The 19,521-nt window shown below is 41.2% G+C and overlaps 3 protein-coding genes and 1 long non-coding RNA gene across 5 annotated transcripts; 1 reads left to right on the top strand and 3 right to left on the bottom strand.

Moving 5' to 3' along the window:
* Positions 1-607: 607 nt before the first annotated feature.
* Positions 608-4,804, bottom strand: ifi35 (interferon-induced protein 35). The gene is made up of 10 exons (XM_075453389.1): positions 4,716-4,804; positions 4,355-4,381; positions 4,116-4,193; positions 3,529-3,687; positions 3,327-3,443; positions 3,105-3,249; positions 1,909-2,018; positions 1,645-1,828; positions 1,436-1,542; positions 608-1,340 (listed from the first exon to the last, which is right to left on the bottom strand). Exons 2-10 carry the CDS (start codon positions 4,367-4,369, stop codon positions 1,137-1,139), a joined length of 1,119 nt encoding a protein of 372 aa, XP_075309504.1. The 5' UTR covers positions 4,370-4,381; positions 4,716-4,804; the 3' UTR covers positions 608-1,136.
* Positions 3,317-7,657, top strand: LOC142370870 (uncharacterized). Of its 2 annotated transcripts, XR_012767911.1 has the most exons (5): positions 3,317-5,586; positions 6,041-6,206; positions 6,368-6,553; positions 6,640-6,791; positions 7,416-7,654. It is a non-coding gene; the product is annotated as an uncharacterized LOC142370870 (long non-coding RNA). The 2 variants fall into 2 exon arrangements; XR_012767910.1 differs by having other exon boundaries at positions 6,640-7,657.
* Positions 7,658-8,803: 1,146 nt separating this feature from the next.
* Positions 8,804-11,430, bottom strand: rpl27 (ribosomal protein L27). The gene is made up of 5 exons (XM_075453444.1): positions 11,356-11,430; positions 10,770-10,852; positions 10,181-10,350; positions 8,978-9,088; positions 8,804-8,891 (listed from the first exon to the last, which is right to left on the bottom strand). The coding sequence occupies exons 2-5, from the start codon at positions 10,848-10,850 to the stop codon at positions 8,843-8,845; spliced, it is 411 nt and encodes a 136-aa protein (XP_075309559.1). The 5' UTR covers positions 10,851-10,852; positions 11,356-11,430; the 3' UTR covers positions 8,804-8,842.
* A 1,923-nt stretch (positions 11,431-13,353) lies between these two features.
* rundc1 (RUN domain containing 1) lies at positions 13,354-19,307 on the bottom strand. Its single transcript, XM_075454422.1, has 5 exons — positions 18,773-19,307; positions 17,443-17,601; positions 15,986-16,184; positions 15,773-15,871; positions 13,354-15,626 (listed from the first exon to the last, which is right to left on the bottom strand). The coding sequence occupies exons 1-5, from the start codon at positions 19,157-19,159 to the stop codon at positions 14,764-14,766; spliced, it is 1,707 nt and encodes a 568-aa protein (XP_075310537.1). The 5' UTR covers positions 19,160-19,307; the 3' UTR covers positions 13,354-14,763.
* Positions 19,308-19,521: the final 214 nt, after the last annotated feature.

A 19,521-nucleotide genomic window follows, 5' to 3' on the forward strand; every position in this document is an offset into this window, starting at 1 on the left:
CCAGAATAGGGACGAAAGGGGATCTAAGTGACTTTGAAACGTGGCATGGTTGTTGGTGCCCGCGGGCTGGTCTGAGTGTTTCAGAAACTGCTGATCTGCTGGGATTTTCACCCACAACCATCTCTAAGGTTTACAGAGAATGGTCCAAAAAGAGAAAATATCCAGTGAGCGGCAGTTGTGGAGATAAATGTCCTGTTGGTGTGAGAGGCCAGAGGAGAATGGGCAGACTGGTTCGAGATGATGGGAAGGCAACAGGAACTCAAATAAGCTCTCTTTACAACCAAGGAATGCAGAATACCATCTCGATCTAGTCTCGATTTCAAACAAGTGGCATAAACTGAATTAAACTGAACTAGTTCCGTTAACGGGGTAATTTGCGGTAATTTTGAGAGCCTGCATTTTAACGCAAAGTCAGCTTTTTAGGCAAGATTAACGTGCGCAACTTCTTTAAATATGTCAAATTTAATGCGTTAACGGATATATTTATGTATATAAATAAATACAAAGATATATATATACATATATAGTTATACAGATGAATGCCAGGATGTATGAAATAAAAAGCTGAATAAAACCAAAGTCAAAAAAAATTCTCTGACTAAAGCACTCCCAATTAAAATGTCTTTATTACTTGACAAGTCCTACTTGGACATTAAAAACAAGGCCCACGCGTAGCGGCATGAGTGCCTTCTTCAGGGCAGTAACACCAAAGTCATTAGGAAAATGTACCAGGTTCACAAATTAAATGAGAAATCACATCCATCGTGTAATTTTATTGTCCCGTGATAAATTAATGTTACAGCAGATCATCGGTTTGTATTTCCGTCATTAAACTATTAGTTTTCTCAAGGATGTAAATGTTGAACACACCAATATTCACTGAGGTAAATGCCTCATCATTGAAGTCACACTCAGGTTAAAGACTTCCCTCATCCAAAAACATTTTGGTTTTATTAATATAGATTTTGTTAAAGAAAAATCACCCACCTATTTACTGATGCCAAAACAAGAGGTTAATTATATTTTATGCTTAGTTTTACTGACCTCGGTCAGAGAAAGTTTTCTAGATTTTTTTGGCTTTTTTGGCTGCTGCATTTGCTTTTCCCAGTTTTTACTGAGCCGAGGTGAATCCTCAGCTACTCCTCTGTGTTTGGGGAGATGCCGCCAAACACTGCCTCGGCGTGCTGACCCAGCGGGTTGTAGAGGAAGGCTTCGATCTCTCCTCCGCCGTTGCCGTTTTTTTGGAAGTGGATTTCTATTATATCCTGCAAAGTTTCCTGCTCCATGACGTCTGGTATTCCCGTCAGCAGCACCGTCCGCGGACACATCGTCATCTTGGTCTGACGAGGAAAAGACAAAAATCTGATTTCCAGAGAAGGCGTCACAGATTTAAAACAGTGGGACTTTTTTTTTTTCTCCTGACAAGTGCGCTCACCTGTAGATTTGTGATCTTTCCATTCAGAAACGGAGTCACTCTCACTCTGTGCTTTGTTTGTTGTAGCTGCACTTCATGATACTCTGTTCCTGTCAAACCTTTGGCAACTGATGGGAGAAAAACACAGTAACGTGTAATAAATATTCACAAATGTTTCAACTTAAAAAGAAGCCGTGGGCCTACAGTATATTAGTAACTCTAATGCTCACTGTTGTTCTCCACAAACGCAACGACCACAGTCCCGGAGTCGGACAGGAATTCACAGGAGTCCACCTCGCCGCCTCCGTTCTTCCTTTTGGAGAAGTGGATCTCCAGCTTGTTCACCAGGGTCTCTGTGTCCATCTTGGGCAGGTTGGAGATTAAAACGCGGTGAGAACAAACCTCGGAGTCGATCTGCAGGACGGGAGCAGCACCGATCACTTACAGGCTTCACTTAAAAGCTCGATTTCACACATTAGTTTGTGTTGCTTTACCTCCACCAGACTGGGAACCATCAGGTGAACTGGCCTGGCCTCCACAGAGATGCTGCACTCTCCTCCCAGATCCAGTTTATGTGTCTCTATCTTCAGAATATTACTCGCAACTGATGGCAAAACAGAAGCATTATTAATAACCAAAGTGAAAGTCGATGAGCAGGCACGTCTACATTTCAACAGAAACATCTGAGCAGCGACGTCTGCAGAGGCTGAAACGTTTAGCTCCTTTTTGCCCTCTAGTGGCTTGTTGTGACACTGCAGCAAAAACATTTACAACAAAACATAGTCTGTTTATCTGTTTTAGGAAAAAAATAAGTTATTACATCAGCAAATTTAGACAAGAATAAAACCGGCGACATCAAAAAATATTTTCTACATGCACGTACAGTTCTACAGTTGGAAAAGAGTGCTAAATGTAAGAATAAATTTGAGATAAATGCGTCCTATTATTTGTATTTCCTGTTACAAATCTAAGAACAATGAAAAGGGGCAGTGACTTTCTTTTAGTCACAACAAATAATAATAATAATAAGAGGCTGGCCCAGCACTTCCTGACTTTAGGTATCGGTGAGGTCATCATTGGGTGAAACCAAGTGGAGGGTTTTTCTCTGAGTGGTAATTTGTTTTGTGTGTTTGATTTATTTTGAAGTTAAGTGTTAGAACTGGTTATCTTTTTTTTTTCCAACCATTTAATTTGTGTATGAGTTTTTGCTTTGGCGTGCCGTTTGATTTTTCTGAGGTAAGACAGCTGTGTACGTTCCTTTTTTGGTTTCTGGAACAGACTAAAGCAGAACAGGTGTCCTCCCAGTTCTGCATAAAGGCTGTTGGATTTTTGGACTCTGGGGGCTTGAGAGTTGACATCATGCGTCGCCGTCTCTATTGTGACCAACGTTCAATAGAAAAGGTCAACTCAAAGAAGTACAAAGGACTGCTGAGTTTGCCTACTTACCATCTTTCTTCTTACACGACAGCAAGTCATAAGAATTCAATTCAAAATGAGCAAATGTTGAAACTTCTCAGTATCAACATGTTCTCTTTGTACAACTTTAAATGAAAAATTTGTTTGAAATGGTTAGCATCCCAACCTGTTTGATAGTTTGGTTGTAATTATCATCCTTAAATCTTGTCCCAAGTTTTTATGCAGCTGTAAGTAAAAACCTGACTTGCTCATCCATGCCTGAGCACAAACTCACCTTCCTCCTCCTCGAACGTGATCAGTGCCGTTCCTCCCTCCATCGGGTAAGTTATGTGCGGCTTCATCTCAAAAGTCTTCCAGTCGTCTGCGTCTCCCGTCAGACCGTTGAAGACGAACTTCCTCTCCGGCATGGCGGAGAACACCTGAAATGGACAGACCCCACGGGGTTCAGCAGAGAAACGCGATGCACGTGGAGGTGCGAACTCTCTGATTAACGTACGTCCGTCTGCGCTCTCAGGTAGGCGTTCTGAGCCTCCTCTTCCTTTATAGCAGCCTGGATGTTCTGGATCTCCCTCGTCAGATCGCTCCCCTCCTGCTTCACCACATCCAGCCTCAACTAGAAACCCAAAACAGCCCGATAACATCTGCTCAACTGTCCAGTGTTCACACAGTCAGGCTCAAACATCAGAGAGAACACACACCTTTTCATCTGCAGTCTGCTCTCTGTACGTGCGCTCATCTTCTTTCAGAATCTGGGTGATTTTCTCAGTTCGCTGCCTGAACTGCTTGATCATGTCCAGCTGGTCATTCTTGCTGTCGACCAGCTCCTTGTGCTCCTCCAGCAGCATCTCGTACTGTTTCTGTGGATGCAGCAGCATCAGAGGCTCTCCGTTATTCTACTTATTTCAATCTATCGAGATTTGTTCCAGCAGCCTAAAACCTATAAATATTTACAGCTGTGGAGAAAATATTCTGCTACTTTTTCTTGTTGACTTTAAAAGAAAGTGCTGCTCCTTAAAAACATTTAAACATTTAATTTTGTCATTTTTTCTCATAAAAGCTTCACATTTTACTTCTCGTTTTGTTCCAAGGTGCTATCTAAAGCACACACTGAGGCTTAAACTTATAATATCACCATAAAGGGTTCATGGTGACATTTTGGGGTAAATATTTACAGTATTTTGCATTTTCTGACCATAAGTGGGTGGCTTTTAATCACTGTACAAATGTAGATCAATGACATTTAACTGTTGAAGGTTGTGTGGATTGTGGAAGGGTTTTTATGGACCTTGCAGTTGTTAATCAAAGCCTGGACTCCCTCCAAGGTGTCCTCTGAGGGCTGGGTGTCTGTCACCAGGGAGAAATCCTGAAACACAAGTTGAAAAACATTAAAATGAAGAAATAAAACCGATTAACTCAATTTCATCGATATTTCTATTAGAATGTAGCGAATATGTCATTATCTGCCTCAGTGAAAGTTGTGCTACTCAAATTAAAACAACAGGAAGAAGCATAACGACGTCTCACCTCGTCTGATGACATTGTGAAAGTGACCTGAAATGTTTGAGAAAACATAACCGCTTTAGCTTGTTGTCAGTCAATAAGTAATAAACGGAATAATAACTAAGACTCGGTGTCAACAAGAAAAAAAGGAACTGAAGAAAACTTTAGAACAATAAATCTGTCGAGGGCCTGGTCTCAGGTTCAGGCACAGCCCAACAACTACTTCAATCTTATGTCACGAAAGCAAATTTAATAATAAAATAAATAAAAAAAACAAAGGGGGAAAAGCAGCGATATCTGATTTTATATCAAAGTGTTTCATTTAACGTAATGACTTAAGTTTCTTAGTAAAAACATTTTAAAAAGCAGCTCAGGGAGTACTTACGTCTTATTTTCGATGTGCTGTAAGTGATATTTATTCTTTCAGTTTCATTTTTCAGAAACAGCGAACGTGCTACGTCAAGAGGCGTTTAGGTGCTGTCGGAAATCTGTCGCTTTACGTGAAAACATGCGTGAAGCACCGCAGGAGGAAAATTATTCATATTACCATATTTAGACGATGTATATCACGCTTGTAATGTTTCAGTTTAGTCATATATTCTTTTAATGCTATGTGATTGCTCTAACTACTTTATATTCACTAATTCTACATATTGCTTTGTGATAATGTAGCTACCGCAACTTTTTCCTATATTTAAATCAACGGTTGTAACTACGTCGTCTTCTTTGGGCTACAGCGAATCGTCCATCTCACTCTGTCCCGACTCCTTTACATCCTCTGCTGTCACACCAACGCTCTTCATGCCCTCCTTCACAAAGCCCCCTCTGAGGTCTTCTTTTCCTCCAGCCTGGCAGCTCCATCTTCAACATCATGTGTCCAATATATCCTCTATCCCTCCTCTGCGCATGTCCAAATCATCTCAAACTTAGTCTCCAAACCGCTCATCCTGAAGTGTCCCTCTCATGGAATCACTTCTAATCTTTTAATTTCTTGGGTTGTATTTGAATGTACATTTTTTTCCCCGTGTGTGCAAGTGAGCAAGTAATTTAGCTCAAAAGTCGTATTTGACCGTCACAAGATGGTTTACTTCAGTAGAAGCAGCAATATTTTTGAGAGGGGTCTGGCTGCAGACCTGCACTGTCAGGACCCTTAGTTGCAGACATGCACTGTGACGTCACCTGCACTGTGAGGACCCGAAGCGACAAGTGAGGAGCACGTATTTTTCGTTCCCCATTTGAACTGTGGAGACGACGAGGTGAGTAAAAGTCGAGTGAAAACTACTCTTTCTTTCATACGAAGAAACAGAAACAGTCTTTATTCACTGGAACGTTACGTTGCACACTATATACTCTAAAGTTATATTAATTTTAAAGAATCAGGGTTTTTTTTAAACTTTTGGCTAGTCTTCAGCGTTGTTATCCTATCGATAGTGCTCACTTAAATGTGCCATTTTTCGTATCGATAGTGCTGACTTGTATAATTTTGTTTGACTTATTACGACATTATTTGTCTCTTACAGATGCATATTTCAATAACTATATACTGTAAAGTTATATTAATTTTAAAGAATCAGGTTTATTTACTTTTGGCTAGTCTTTAGCGTTGTTATCGTATCGATAGTGCTCACTTAAATGCGCCATTTATATATATATATATATATATATATATAATTTAGTTTTACTTATTACGACATTATTTGTCTCTTACAGATGCACATTTCAATAACAACCGCCGGCACTACGCCAAAAATCGAACGCTGCACGTCATGTTGCAAACTGTTTCACTGCCCTCTGTGCCTACAATTTAAACCAACAAAATTGTCCAAGCTGCAGAGCCACTTAGAGGCACATACAAAAGGTGGCATTTTATTTAAAGGTAAGCATAATGTATTTGTTTGTTTGTTTGTACTCATAAGTATTAGCCAACGCTTCTAACTTCTGGCAGGTTGTGGTTTGGTTTGTAAAAGGGTAAAAGGAAAATGAAGGGAATGTAGGTTGCAGTGAAGAACATCTGACACCTCACTTTCTGTCTTTTAGAAACCTATCCCAGTCACTAAATCCTGGCAACTGGACAGAGAAAACTGGACTACAAATTCAGGTAAGAGTATAAAGTATGTATAATGCATGTATTCATATTAATAGTTGAGTACTCAGGAAGAAGAGCAGCAGGCAGAGGTCTCCAAGAGAGCCAGACTTGCTGATGTGGACACACCAGTGGAAGGCGTAAGCTTTTGCACAGTATCTATTGGTCAGATACTGTTGGTGTGGCAGGTATAGGACAGACATCTTTCTTTCTGTCTTTTCCATAGGACTCGGTTGAAGATCGCATTCTTCAAAATTGCAGACATGCAGCAGAGTGGGCTGAGGCCAACAAACCACTGTTGTCTGCCCGAGTGGACCTGCCTGACGTTCTGGGCATGGGGGAAGAGGAACAGGCAGAGGCTGCTCTACAGTATGGGAGGTTGTACCCAGGCTCCGCCCTCGCAGTGACGCAACACCTTCGGCTCTGCTACACTTACTCAGGCAAACTGCTCATTCAGGTGGATTCGAGTTCCCGAAAAAATGGGAACTCCACCCACTTTGTCGGGAAGCAATCAACTTTGAGCAGCGCCAACGGCCCAGGGTAGAGGCGTGTTCAAGGTAGTGACGTGGTTGAACTGCCACTCAACCCATGGATTGTACACGGAAGCGCTTCATTCAATATCAACATGGAGCAGCGTCAAGCTTTTGACACTGCTGTAGATGCTGCAATGAAAGTGTTCGACGGGAGATTCTCGTTAAAAATCGAGCAAAGAACAGCCCTTGAATCATTTCTTGACAGGAAAGACGTTTTCGCCTTGCTCCCTACTGGCTTTGGTAAGAGTTTAATCTACCAGTTAGCCGGGCCCCGCTGGTAGCTAAATCATACGTCAGAGGAAAGAGTGGTGTGATTGGCTTAAGCTTAGGCACAGCCTTTTCTGGCCACAACCAGTAGCAACCCGAGGGAGGCGGGTTGACCAGGCCATTTCGAATCGTATTCGTTATGGTCTTGGTCAGACCAGAATCTCGAAGAGATTTGAAAGTCTATGTTAATCAGGCTAGGGAGGTTGTGGAACGAAGAACTGGACGAGGATGAAAGAGAAGCGATCCTGGAGCCTTTCAAAATGATATTTCACAATATTAACGACATGTTGATATTTTGTGAACAGGTAGTCGACAAAAACAAAGATTTTTTGTCATATTGTGAATGTTTGACTGAATAAACACTACAGAACATTTGATCATGTTGTGACTTGGTGTGCTTTTTATGTTTTCTCATTGATCCCTTAATAATTTGACTAAGATTATACTGTAGATATCAAGAGTTAGGGTACTATTTAGTGGTACTAAGGTGTTCCAGCAGCACAAGAACATAATTGGCATAGACATAGAACCAAACATGAAATTTATGGTGGTTAAGGATAAAAATACAGAATAATACAACAGAAAAACTAATTGAAACAAATACATATATATATATAAAGAGCAGTGCGATAAAGTCAAAATGAAATGATAATGAAATAGCAGTGACTTACTCTATAGTATACAATAAAATGTACAGTATAGGCCTATGGCATCTTGTGAGATGTTGGCTTATGAATATGAGCCTAAGAGAAAATGTGTGCAGTGACCAAACAAAAGTTTACAATACAAATAAAAACAATAGACCGGGAATACTGTTAACTAATTAATTCATTTGTGAGGACCTCTTGAAAAATATAGCGTTTAAAATAGTTTAAAAATACGTGCTTCCGATACACACGCTTTTATTTTGAAAGGCTTCGAATCAACTTCCGGTCCTCACAGTGCACTTCCGGTCCTCACAGTGCAGGTGACGGTCTGCAACAGGGTCCTGACAGTGCAGGTCTGTGGGTCCTGACAGTGCAGGTCTGCAGCCAGACTCTCTTGATATTTTTGGCTGTATAAGTACCACAGAAAAGTCTACCATGTAAATAATATGCCTAAACACATCTTTTATATATATATATATATATATATTCAGGTATATACTCACGTCATGGCTGATCACAATAGAAACTTAGCTGCAGTTTATAGCAAATTTTCAATCATTTTTGTGAATTTACTGTTAAGAGCAGTTAGAAAATGTTAAAAGCACAAGTGACAAATTATAACTGTGCTCTTATTCAACTATTCACTTGATATTTTTCCTTGATTTTGCATCGCTTTCATTTATCTTATAATCTTCATATAATGATGACCCACAAACGTGTATGGAAATAAAAAAAAAAAGTCTTCATTACTTAAATCAAAATTATAGTCATGTCCCTCACAGGCAGAAGTAAGTTGTGTACGTATAAATTAACAAAAATGTCAGCTTTCAAGGTTCCAGTCTTGGAAATCTGTTTTAAGACTTTACAAACACCCCGATTAATGTTAAAAGGAAGCAATTCCCTCAGCACCTTAATTAAAGTGAAAGAAGTCAACAGCCAAAACTCATTTTTAAACATTTATTTGTGAAACCAAGTGAACAAGTTAGAATCTGAGCTTCTGGAAGAACCACTTGTTTTTGCCCGTCTTGTACCTGAAAACACAACAGACAGAATATCAGCACAGCTGGACAAGCAGCAGGTAGCCTAAGCTCAATTATTGTTACATCAAGCGACTCACCTCTCCTCAAACTTGACCTTTGCCTCCCGCCTGGCTTTGCGTTTGAGAGCAGGATCCCTGAAGACGTCCTTGTTGACGACAGTTTTGTCCAGAGGAATATCCACAGAGTATCTGCAGGTGAAGCAGCACAGATGAGCTCAACTTTAACAGATTCTTAACCGGTTTTACACTGATGTCAACACCCACTTTAGGTGTTTCAGAGACAACCATTTTCATCGTGGTAACAAACAGTGAAACAGAGACGCAAATATTTACTGCTCAACAAACTGAGGCTTCATTCATGCTTCAACATTTTCCACCTCAACAGCACAACATAGTAAGCGATAGACGAATACCACAAAAAGTGTGATTATGTGTGAACAATTATATTTATCCAAATGGTTTTGAGAAATCTTATGGTCGTCAAGACTCAAACAAAACAAAGAGGGAATTTTTCGTGTTTAATAAACCAAATCGGGGATGTCCACATCCGGTCCTTAATGTTTGGAAGAGATCCATTTCCTCTGAATCGGGTGTGTTGAAGCAGGGAAACATCTAAAACCTGCAGGACAGCGGCACTCGAGGACCAACTTTGGACATCCCTGGACTAAATGATTCATGTAAGTACTAAATAAGTAAGTTAAAATGGAGCAAAGTCAACATATTTAAAAGCCAAACTGCATTCAGAGTATGTTTCCACTTGAGCAGTGTCAGATTCGAATGAATCTGTATATTTTAGCACCTGATGGACACCCCATATGGCTGTCTATACAAAGTAATTTCCCCAAAACAAAAGAGCAGAAGGGAAAACTGCTCACAGCTGTAAGGAGTAAGTCAAATAAAATAAAACATGGTGGAAAAACAACTCCAAAAATATTTCAAAGATTTGTAGGCGCCCATTACAACCAACTACGTATAATTTACACCTTAATTGTCACGAAGTCCCACAGTGTTTGATGTGTGTCGCCTCGTCAAAGCTGGTTTCTTTACATCATGCGACTAAAATACTGATCAAACCAGCGACTCATCAGATTGAAGCTAGTTTTCTTTATATGATACATGCTCATGGAAAGACCTATAAATGTCAAAACTGTTGCTCTGCCTGTATGATAAAGCCTCAATTTAAAGATTTACTTCAAAAGTGGAGGAATTGATGTTGCCAGGCTTTCAATGAAGAAGGTCTCGCCCACAGAGGTGCATGAGATGTGGACAAATGACACTGACCTGGTGGGCATGAGGTGGTTGTAGTTGAAGACCTTCACAAAGGCCTTGATCTTGGACCTCTTAGCGATCTTCTTCTTGCCCATTGTTGTAGTCACCTTACGAGGATAGCGGTCGATGCCTGCGACCAGAGCGTGGCTGTAAGGGCGGTCAGCTGTGCCATCATCAATGTTCTGTAGAGAGATGAGCGACGGAAGTGACATCAGGTTGGAAGGTTAGAGATGGGTTTGCACCACAGCAACACTTTTGTAAACAAGTATTTGCATCTACTGCAGGGAGCAGCTACCTGAACAACAGTACAGCAGCAGTTTCAGAAGCTAAACTTAACATTTTTTAATATTGACGTGATCAATATCTTTAAAGGAAACATCGCTTAACATGCATATAAAGCTTTGAAATCAAATTATTAGATGGTTGTGGTTTCAGTTGCATTAGATGACTTTGAGAAGCTGCAAATACTGCATATAAGTGGCTAACAAACATTCGATCAGACTGTGAGTATTAAATAATGTGTGTCGTTTTCCATAGATTGAATACCACAAATCCAGCTGCATTAGCAGCATATAACAGCCGTTCAGAGGCCGCTTTTTACCTTGACGATGACAGCTTTACGCCCGGCGTAGCGTCCAGCTAGGACCATCACCACCTTCCCAGGCTTCATGAACTTGCCCATTTCTGATAAATAGAAAATAATACACACGCTTAGTCAACTCCCCTGTCGTTGTACCAAATTCAGAGACAAAACAGATGTTACTTCACACGAGTCAAACACTAAAAGTTTCAAGTTTTAGCCTTGTTGCTGCGTTAGCTTCCGGCCAAGGAGCAGCAACAACAACCGTCTTTTACACATATATTCAACTCTCGTGTATGCTCGGTACATTTCAGAGGCTCATTAGGTTCAAATGAAAACAAAAAGGCTCGATATGTAGTGTGAAAATGCCTCCGGAGAAGGTTCAATGGGAGACTGCGCGTCCACATCAAGGGAGCTGCCATGTTGAAATCAGCGCAGCGCCGAATTAACTGCTCGTTTTTATCAAATAATCATTCACAAATTTACAAAATAACAGACACAGTTTAGAAAGGGGGATGCTTGTCGTTGATTTGTTGTGATAAAATCAACAGATTAAGGCAGATTTGGAGCGATGGATGAAGATTGTTCAAAGAGAAATCTCACTCACTGATGCTGTTCTACGGCCACCGCTAACAGGAAAGGAAGCCCAGAAGGTTTTCGTCACCTTTGACCCGCGCATTTCTATACGTCACTTCCGTAATAGATTCTCTGCTTTGACACGTCGTAATATTCTTCAAATATCTTTATTATTCAGTCTATTTATTTTATGTTGAAAAATAAAAAAGCCAAAACGAGCATTTGTTTATACATATCTATATTAATTTTGCATCTTGACTGTTTTCACAGGGAAAAAAAACAGCTCTTTTGCTTGAATAATGTCAGTTTTTAAAATCTCAAAAAACAAACATGAGTATTAGCAGCACAATAAACCTAAACAAATGTAACGAACCATGCTTGCAAAGGTGTATATTACTATATTTATGTCTGGCTTTTAAAAAAGAAAGCAAACTGGAACTTAATATTTTATGATTATCCAGTAAAACTTTGATCCCGATGTAAAGCTGTGAAGAAAAGGAACGCATAATAAATTGTATTAGGTAAAGTCATCAAAGCTTAATCTCTCCTCTATTTAAAAACAAAATGTGATGATTGAATCTGTGAATTAAGAATCTCTTTATTATTCTGATATGTAAAATAGCACAACCTTGATATCAGAAATAATGTATTTATTGAGTTACATGCAGTTGATTATGTTCGTACTAGTGAACACAGCAGTGGCATTATCAGTATATATATATATATATATATATATATATATTTAATTAATTAATGATTATTTTAATGAGTTTTAAATTTCTTTCTTTTTTAAATTTCTTTCTTTAATTTTTTTTATTAATTTTTAATGGTTTTATTGCCTTCTTGTGATTTTATGTAGCTGTAAAGCACTTTGAATTGCCCTGTGTATGAATTGTGCTCTATAAATAAAATTGCCTTGCCTTGCCTTGCCTATATATATATGTGTGTGTATGTATAAATTGCAAAAACTTGTCATTCAAAACTGATTTCCTGCATTTTCAAACCTCCTGCCCTCTTGGCTAATGTAAGAATTAGTTAAAAGTGAAGATGTTATGAAAACCTAGAAGACATCTCTATGATGTTTAGATGAGGAAATGCTCATTTAAAACAGCGCTATTTATTCAGGTGAAATGTTATCTTATCAAAACAATCTGTAGCTTTTGATGACAACAATTAGAAAAAATTTAAATAATGAGTTAAAGGCCTACATTAAAGGCCTACATCAAGCCGCTCTGCCGGCTGATTTCCACTCTCCACCTGGCGGAGAGTGTGTCCGCTCTCCGCCAGGTGGATTCCCCCTGAGCGTCCACACCGCAGGGAGCTGAACACGGCGGGATGCGCTCCGGCTGATTTCACCAGAGAGGAGGCAGGCGAACAGGGAGACACAGAGTTCCGACCGCAGGTCTCTCTGCTTCCTCTGTCCCCGGTGGTGTGAGCTGCTGAGGGGAACACACGCATCCACAGCACTTCGTAAATCTACTCGCAATAAAAACTGCACTGAACCCAACGTTTTATTGCCTTCACCACTCAACAAGCATACTACAATAGCGGCAGCCAGAAAAAACCATGGCACATGTGACGTCGCACGGAAGCCCCGCCCCCAGTCTGGAATTCCACGAAGGATTTCCAAGCGGCAAATTCAAAATCGCAAATTTCATGCGTTTATGAAATGTTTTGGTGTAGGGTCCAATGATCATTATTGTTCCTCTGTGTATGTATTATCATTATGTATTGGGTGTAGTGTCAGCTTTCTGTAGGCCTTTAATTATCCAAATATTATGATGAACACTGTCAGATTTAGAGCTGCTTTCTCAACACTCCAACATTAAGGTTGGCTCTGAAGTCGAATAAATCCAACAAAGTACTCTGGATGGGTGAACCTACAACTACGAGCTCTCAAACTCACCAGTTAATTTCACCATCTGAAACTTGTGAGACTTCCTTTAGACTTTTAAAGGATGCTAATCTCCATTTTTAATTTTCTCAAAAACTAAATGAATAAATAAAAAAAAAACCTAAGCAGCACAGCCATTCTTTCAGGGTTTAATGTGTTTACAGGTACACCTTAAATATAATAAAACCAAAACAAACACAGTTCATACATCCCAATATATTATCTTTGATTCATGATTAAATAAGAGTAACATAAATGTGATCATCTAAATGATCGAGTGAGTCTTGTTCCCCCCAAAAAACTGCTCCAGTTACAGTACAGCAGCTACTTTTAGCATTTTGATGTGTTCCACTTACTTCACTAACAAGCTATTAAAATAAATAAACAACTGAACAAAACAACAGGGAAAATATGACATTACACATACTAAATGTAGCCCAAACAGAAACAGAGGTTTGACAAAATGCATTACAAAGGAATCAGGTTTTCATCACAGGAAATACAAATACAGCCAGTGGTTTGATACATACACGTTGGTCACAGGAACACTGAGGGTTCAACGCCATAAACGGTAAGAAAACCTACAGCAGATATAAACTAACCTCAGTTTAACAGCATCTATGGTTTATACATTCAGTTATTAAGGGTACGATCGGTGCCGTTTCTGGAAGATAAAAAGAAAATCTGGAATAAAACTTTTACATCCATGTTGAGTATGAGATATATTCATACCATATTAGATCACTCTCGAAAGAGGAGAAAAGCAGCAGCTCATACAGGGTCGAAATGCTCACACAACAACAGCTTCGATGGTTTAAAACAGAGTCGAGACAAAAGCCGAAAGCTGCATATTTGTGGGAAATCTTTCGCAACACCTTGGCCTGTCCTGTGGAAACTAAAAGCTACTTTTCAAGTTGACCTGAGTGCTTTTGTTTACCTCTGCGATCAACCAATTTGCTACACACGGTTTACCTGCTGAATGATTCCTTCTGTAACAGCAGTCAGTGCATTTTCTTGCTAAGCTCCTGGTTACTGTGTAAAAGTCACAGTAGTTGGAAAGTTTCTGCCCACTCATTTTCTTCTTGTACCATCCAAGAGAAAACACTTACAGTACCGACTACTGTACGAGTGTTGCTTCTCCCACAGTGTTTGGCATAGTCAGAGCACGATTGGGTACAACAGAGGATGATACTGTATGCTGAGCACAGGTCACAAAGATCAGGAAGGCTTTACTAAAGGTGAGGTAATCTCAGTGTCCACTATAAGGCATGATTACAGTACAAGTAGCGCTGTTTTCTTGTCAGTTTTGCATTTTTTAAACGTGTTGCGATATGCTGACTAACACAACATCCATGCATGTACTGTCGACATCACATACTTGCACTTCACTTCAAATGGGTCGATGCTTAAATAACCGTTAAAGGGTTACATACTCAGAGACTTTGGTCCTGAATGCTAACAGGTAACAGCAGTGTGGTTTAAACTGATAAAATGCTTTAACGCTGCCATTCGTGTTGGTTTAATTTTCGCTGAATCATTTCCTCGTCAGAAAGCATCCTTAATGTTCTTGAGCTGCCGAACAGCCAGGTCCACTGGGAGGTTGAATCTCAGGTGGCTGATGCGACCCAGGATGCGCAGCGCTCCTTCAAAGCCCGTCTGGGCCATGTAGCTCCAGGCCTGGTAGTGTGGGTGTATCAGAGTCCCAGACTTGCACAGCAGGTTGAGCCACGACACCAGGCGCTGCTCGTTCAGAGCCATGCACACCAGAGCTTTGAACTCCGTGTCCGGTCCTCGCTTGTAGCGTCCGTGCTCCCTCAGCACGTGGTGAATGGCCCACAGCAGAGACTGCTTTGGGGTGACGGTCACCGGACCGCCGCCAACATGCAGGCTGAAGGACTGTGAGAGCTGGCGGGCCGGGGACTCCACGAAGGCCTTCCCGTTTTTGGAGTTGTAGTACTTTATGAAAAGTTCCCATGGGTGCATTGTTTGTGGGGCTGGTCTGTAAGGCAGAAGGCAGGAGATGGGTGCCAGCACCAGGCTCATGGTCTGCGAGGGTGAATAGAGGCCGTGAGACAACAAGTCTTTCAGAGCAATCGCCAGCTCCTTCCTCACAGCCATTGTCAGCTCGTCTCGGGCCCCGAGCGTGGATGTGCTGGTGTAGCTGACCACGTGATCAACAGAGGGATGTCTGCGCGAGCCCAACACTCGCACATTCTCTACAGCTGCCTCCAGACGCTGCAGCAGCGGCCCGTAGTCCTGCCCAGCAGACTCCTGGGGCCACATGCTCTGGGGCACGTGGCTGGTTGCGCAGCCAAATTGGCTGGCAGCAAAGATCTGCAGCACGGCGAGGGCCTTCTGGATCAGCTGCAGGCCGGTCTCTCGCATCCTCTGGGCCTGCTCCGGATCCACTGCAAGCAGAGGAGGAAAATCAGAAGATGGGAAGGATTTAGAAACCCACGTTATGCTCTGAAAAACCCTTTTCAGAGCATATTCTATACAAAGAAAGGCATTAGGCAGTTAAATTAAAACAGCCATTTGTTATAAAGTGACTGACTTTTCTTTTTCACACCAGGGGCTCTGGCATTGATCCCTGCTGCTTGTGGCTGCTGAGTGTGTCCACCACCATCAGGCAACAGGGGGTTCCCCACCTCATCTTTTAGAAGAAATGGAGAAAAAAAAAATGAACAGACGGTCAAGCAAGCAGGCAGACACTGCATAAAAAACTAGGATCTTAGCCTCTTCCGCGACATCTCAGACGCCTACTTACCCTGGATGAAGTTGATGAACATCTCCAGGTCCCTGATCTGGGTTTTCAGCTGATCCACCAGCTGCTCTTTGACTCTGGCTGGGTTCACTATCTGAGCAATGGCAGAGTCCACTCTCTGCCTCAGCTCCTCAGGCGACAAGTTACCGATGTCCTCGTTCAGATTCACATCCAACTTCTTGATCAACTCATCGATGATAACCTGGAAAATGTGAAACAGACTGAAGGATAAACCTCTTGTTGGTGATTTCACTGCTCCTTTAAAGTAGTATGAGCTTTCAGTGAGTGAGGGATTTGCATACTGTAACTGAGAAATGCAGTGCACATTGAGGGGGAGCTTATTCTCCTCCAGAAAATGGAAGTAGCAAAGTTTAGATCGTTTAAGGAGAATTTTCTGGTCCTACATTTGAATACAAACGGCTGTACTTTAACGTCCTTACCTTTCTAATATAGACATGTTACTTTAACATATTTTATGGTAATTATCACAATTTTATTATTATATTTACATTTTTGGGACAATAATATAAAGGAATAAAAATACCTCAATGTACCCATCAGCACACAACATAACACGTAACAAGATGTGACAACACAGCATGAGTAAACAGATAGGAGGGAAACTCGGACATAATGTCTCTCTGTAACTAGAAACATGGATCAAAGGGTGGCAGACAGAGCAGATTCAGACAGAAAGTTATTCAAAAACAGCAATGGAAACTAATGAGAGCAGTAAGAGTGTACCAGAGCAGCACAGCTACACGATGAGCAGTAACTCACTGTTAAGCTAACAGGAGCTCCAAAACAAGCTCTCTAACGTCCATCCCTAACACTTTCATACTATTTTCACAGCATAAAAATACCAATTACAACCTCTTTAATGTGCTTCTGGAATGATGTGCCAGATCTAATTATCTGGCACATTCTTTAAGCGCACCACTTCCTGATCCTCGTGTGCATCTAGATCGAGCTGTAAATTACGGTCAAACAAATCAGAGATTCCAGAAGATGATTAAGTTGAACTTCCTTGAATGCAATCTTCAGTTATGCAAACAAGGAAGTGTTGCTTGGTGCCAGGAAGAGTTTAAATATATATATATACACACACATGCTACAACTTCTGCAGTTCACAAGTTAACTTATTAATGGGGCAGTATCCAGCCGAGCTAGAAAAAGCAGTAATAAAAGAAACAAAGGAGAAAGCATGAGTAAAGAATTTTAAAAGGAAATGTTTGACTTTTTTTTTTTATTGTTGTTGTTTTTTTTTAAAAAGCCCCATTATTTCCTGAATACAACAGACAGCCAACAAAGAACACTTCAGGGGTTTTTGTAGCTCATAGTAGATATGTTCTTTTAACATTATCAACACGCGATTACTGCTGGCTGACCATGACCTGGAACTTTAATATTATGCAGTGACGGGAGCGAAGTGCCGCATTTTTGCTTTTCTACACTCCCACCTTCTGCCTCTCCATGACGACAGACTGCGGCAGCGAGTCGTAGCTGCCCTCCTGATAGGCGAAACGCTCGAGATCATCCAGCTGCGTCTTCAGCTGGAAAATGAGATCCTTTTGTTTTTCCCTCTGAGCCTCCAGACGCTCCCTCTTCTCCCTTTCACTCTGACAGGAGACACACACAGGGATTGTAATTTATGCAGACAGCGAGTGAGGAGTACCCACAATGACACAATGAATATATTCAGACTGCAGGGCAGTCACGGTTGCTTCTAAAACAAATGTTCCCTGCAAAATAGATTTTTCCTGAGGGGCTTTTTACGTCATACTCACCAAATCACCCTGCAAGTGAAGCATGTGACAAGGGAGAAATAAAGAGAACACACAGTGAGCTCTAATGCCGCCTTTCCTGCAGTTAATAATGACATGAGGCTGAAACTTCACTTCTGTGAGAACAACAACATGAACAAAGCAGGGTGCTTCAACATGACTGTGTACACAGAAGCCTTCATTACGCAGATAGTGATCTGCTGGAGGTGTTTACATTGGGCTGTGTTGCTGAGAGTGGCACACAAAGGCAACATTTTCCACCAAAGATAAGGAAACTCGGGGAACAAAGCACAGGTCGGGCGAAGCAGCCTGGAGAGTAACGCAACAAGTGCACTACCCATTTTAATTAGACGGCTCACAGCCACTGAATCACTGTGTTTAACACTCACAGCATGCATCTAAATGAAAGCATTAGCATCCTCCGCGATGACATTATAAGCCTCATTTTTAGTAAGGCAGACATAAATCCCACAACACGATGTTTCCTTTATTTAATTTACAAGATGCAGACTTGTACTATGAATTCAAGACTGTTGAAGGTAAATAAACCCAAAATAACTTAACCGGACATGTGGATGGCATCTTTTGTTGTGTCAAAAAGGAGGTGCGTCTCAAAGGCAAATCTTATATGTGGTTATCTGAGTGAGGCTGTGTGAAGAAACTAAATTTAGTAAAGACAAATCTAGAGTTCTGAGCAGATGGTCGAGTTTAAACCAGGAAAGTGGCTTAAAAGCTAAACATGTGACGTTAATCATCAGATGTAAGGAGGCTGGAAATATAAGTAAATTATAACTTCACAGAATATTATATTATTGCCTCAAAAATGAGTAAATACGGGAAGTTTTATTGACCTGAAACCTGTTGCCATACTTTGAATCACTGCTCTGTTCTACAAATATTTCAATTTCTAATATTTCCCAGGCATTTCCACAGAATGTGTGAAGGGTAGATATCTGCACGATCGCGGTGTTTATATATTTCGTGGAAGCGGGACCAAACAGCTCACCGAGTTCTCCAGCTGTGTGGCATCATGAGCTCTGGAGCCCACGACGTGTGGGCATCCCCTGAAGGCGAACTCCTCCAGCTCGGCCAGCATCCTCTCCTTCTCCTCGGTCTGAGCGTGAACTATCTGCTTTAGTCTGAACTGAACCTGGGCAAAGTGAGAAGTGAGGGCCAGCAGAGAGGAGTTTAGCAAGTCCTGCTCCTCCTCAAGCTTCTTTAGCCGGACAGACATCACCTCCTCGGTGGCCGGCGACGAGCCTTTCTGCCTCGTCTGACCGCCGCTCCCGGGTTCATCCTCGGGACTGGCTACGGCGCCCACCGGCGCCCATCGCTCTCCTGCGCCGGCGAGCACAGCCTCGCTATCCGAGGCTGACAGCTCCTCTGTGGACATTTTGGCCGACAAGATTCACTCCAGCTCTTTATTAACCGTCTCCAGTTTACAAACACTGAGTTCCAGGTGGTTAATACTCAATGTTGCGCAGATAACCAGAAAGATAATCGCCAGTCAAACAGGTGCATCGCCATTTTGGGAAGGATGATTCATACGTCAGGGTGCGTAAGCACGTAAAGTTAATGAGACGTAAAGGAGAAATACCGGAAGTTTAGAACGTTTGCCTTTAAAATTAAAGCGTTAAGTCCAACTGAAAGGAAGTGTCAGTGGCAGAAAAATAATACATACTACTACAGTATAATCATTTTTCAAAACCTATTTTTGATTATATCTCTATGAGCATACAGTAAACATTTCAAAAT

The sequence above is a fragment of the Odontesthes bonariensis genome, chromosome 21 (genome assembly GCF_027942865.1).
Source record: "Odontesthes bonariensis isolate fOdoBon6 chromosome 21, fOdoBon6.hap1, whole genome shotgun sequence".
Classification (NCBI taxonomy): domain Eukaryota; kingdom Metazoa; phylum Chordata; class Actinopteri; order Atheriniformes; family Atherinopsidae; genus Odontesthes; species Odontesthes bonariensis.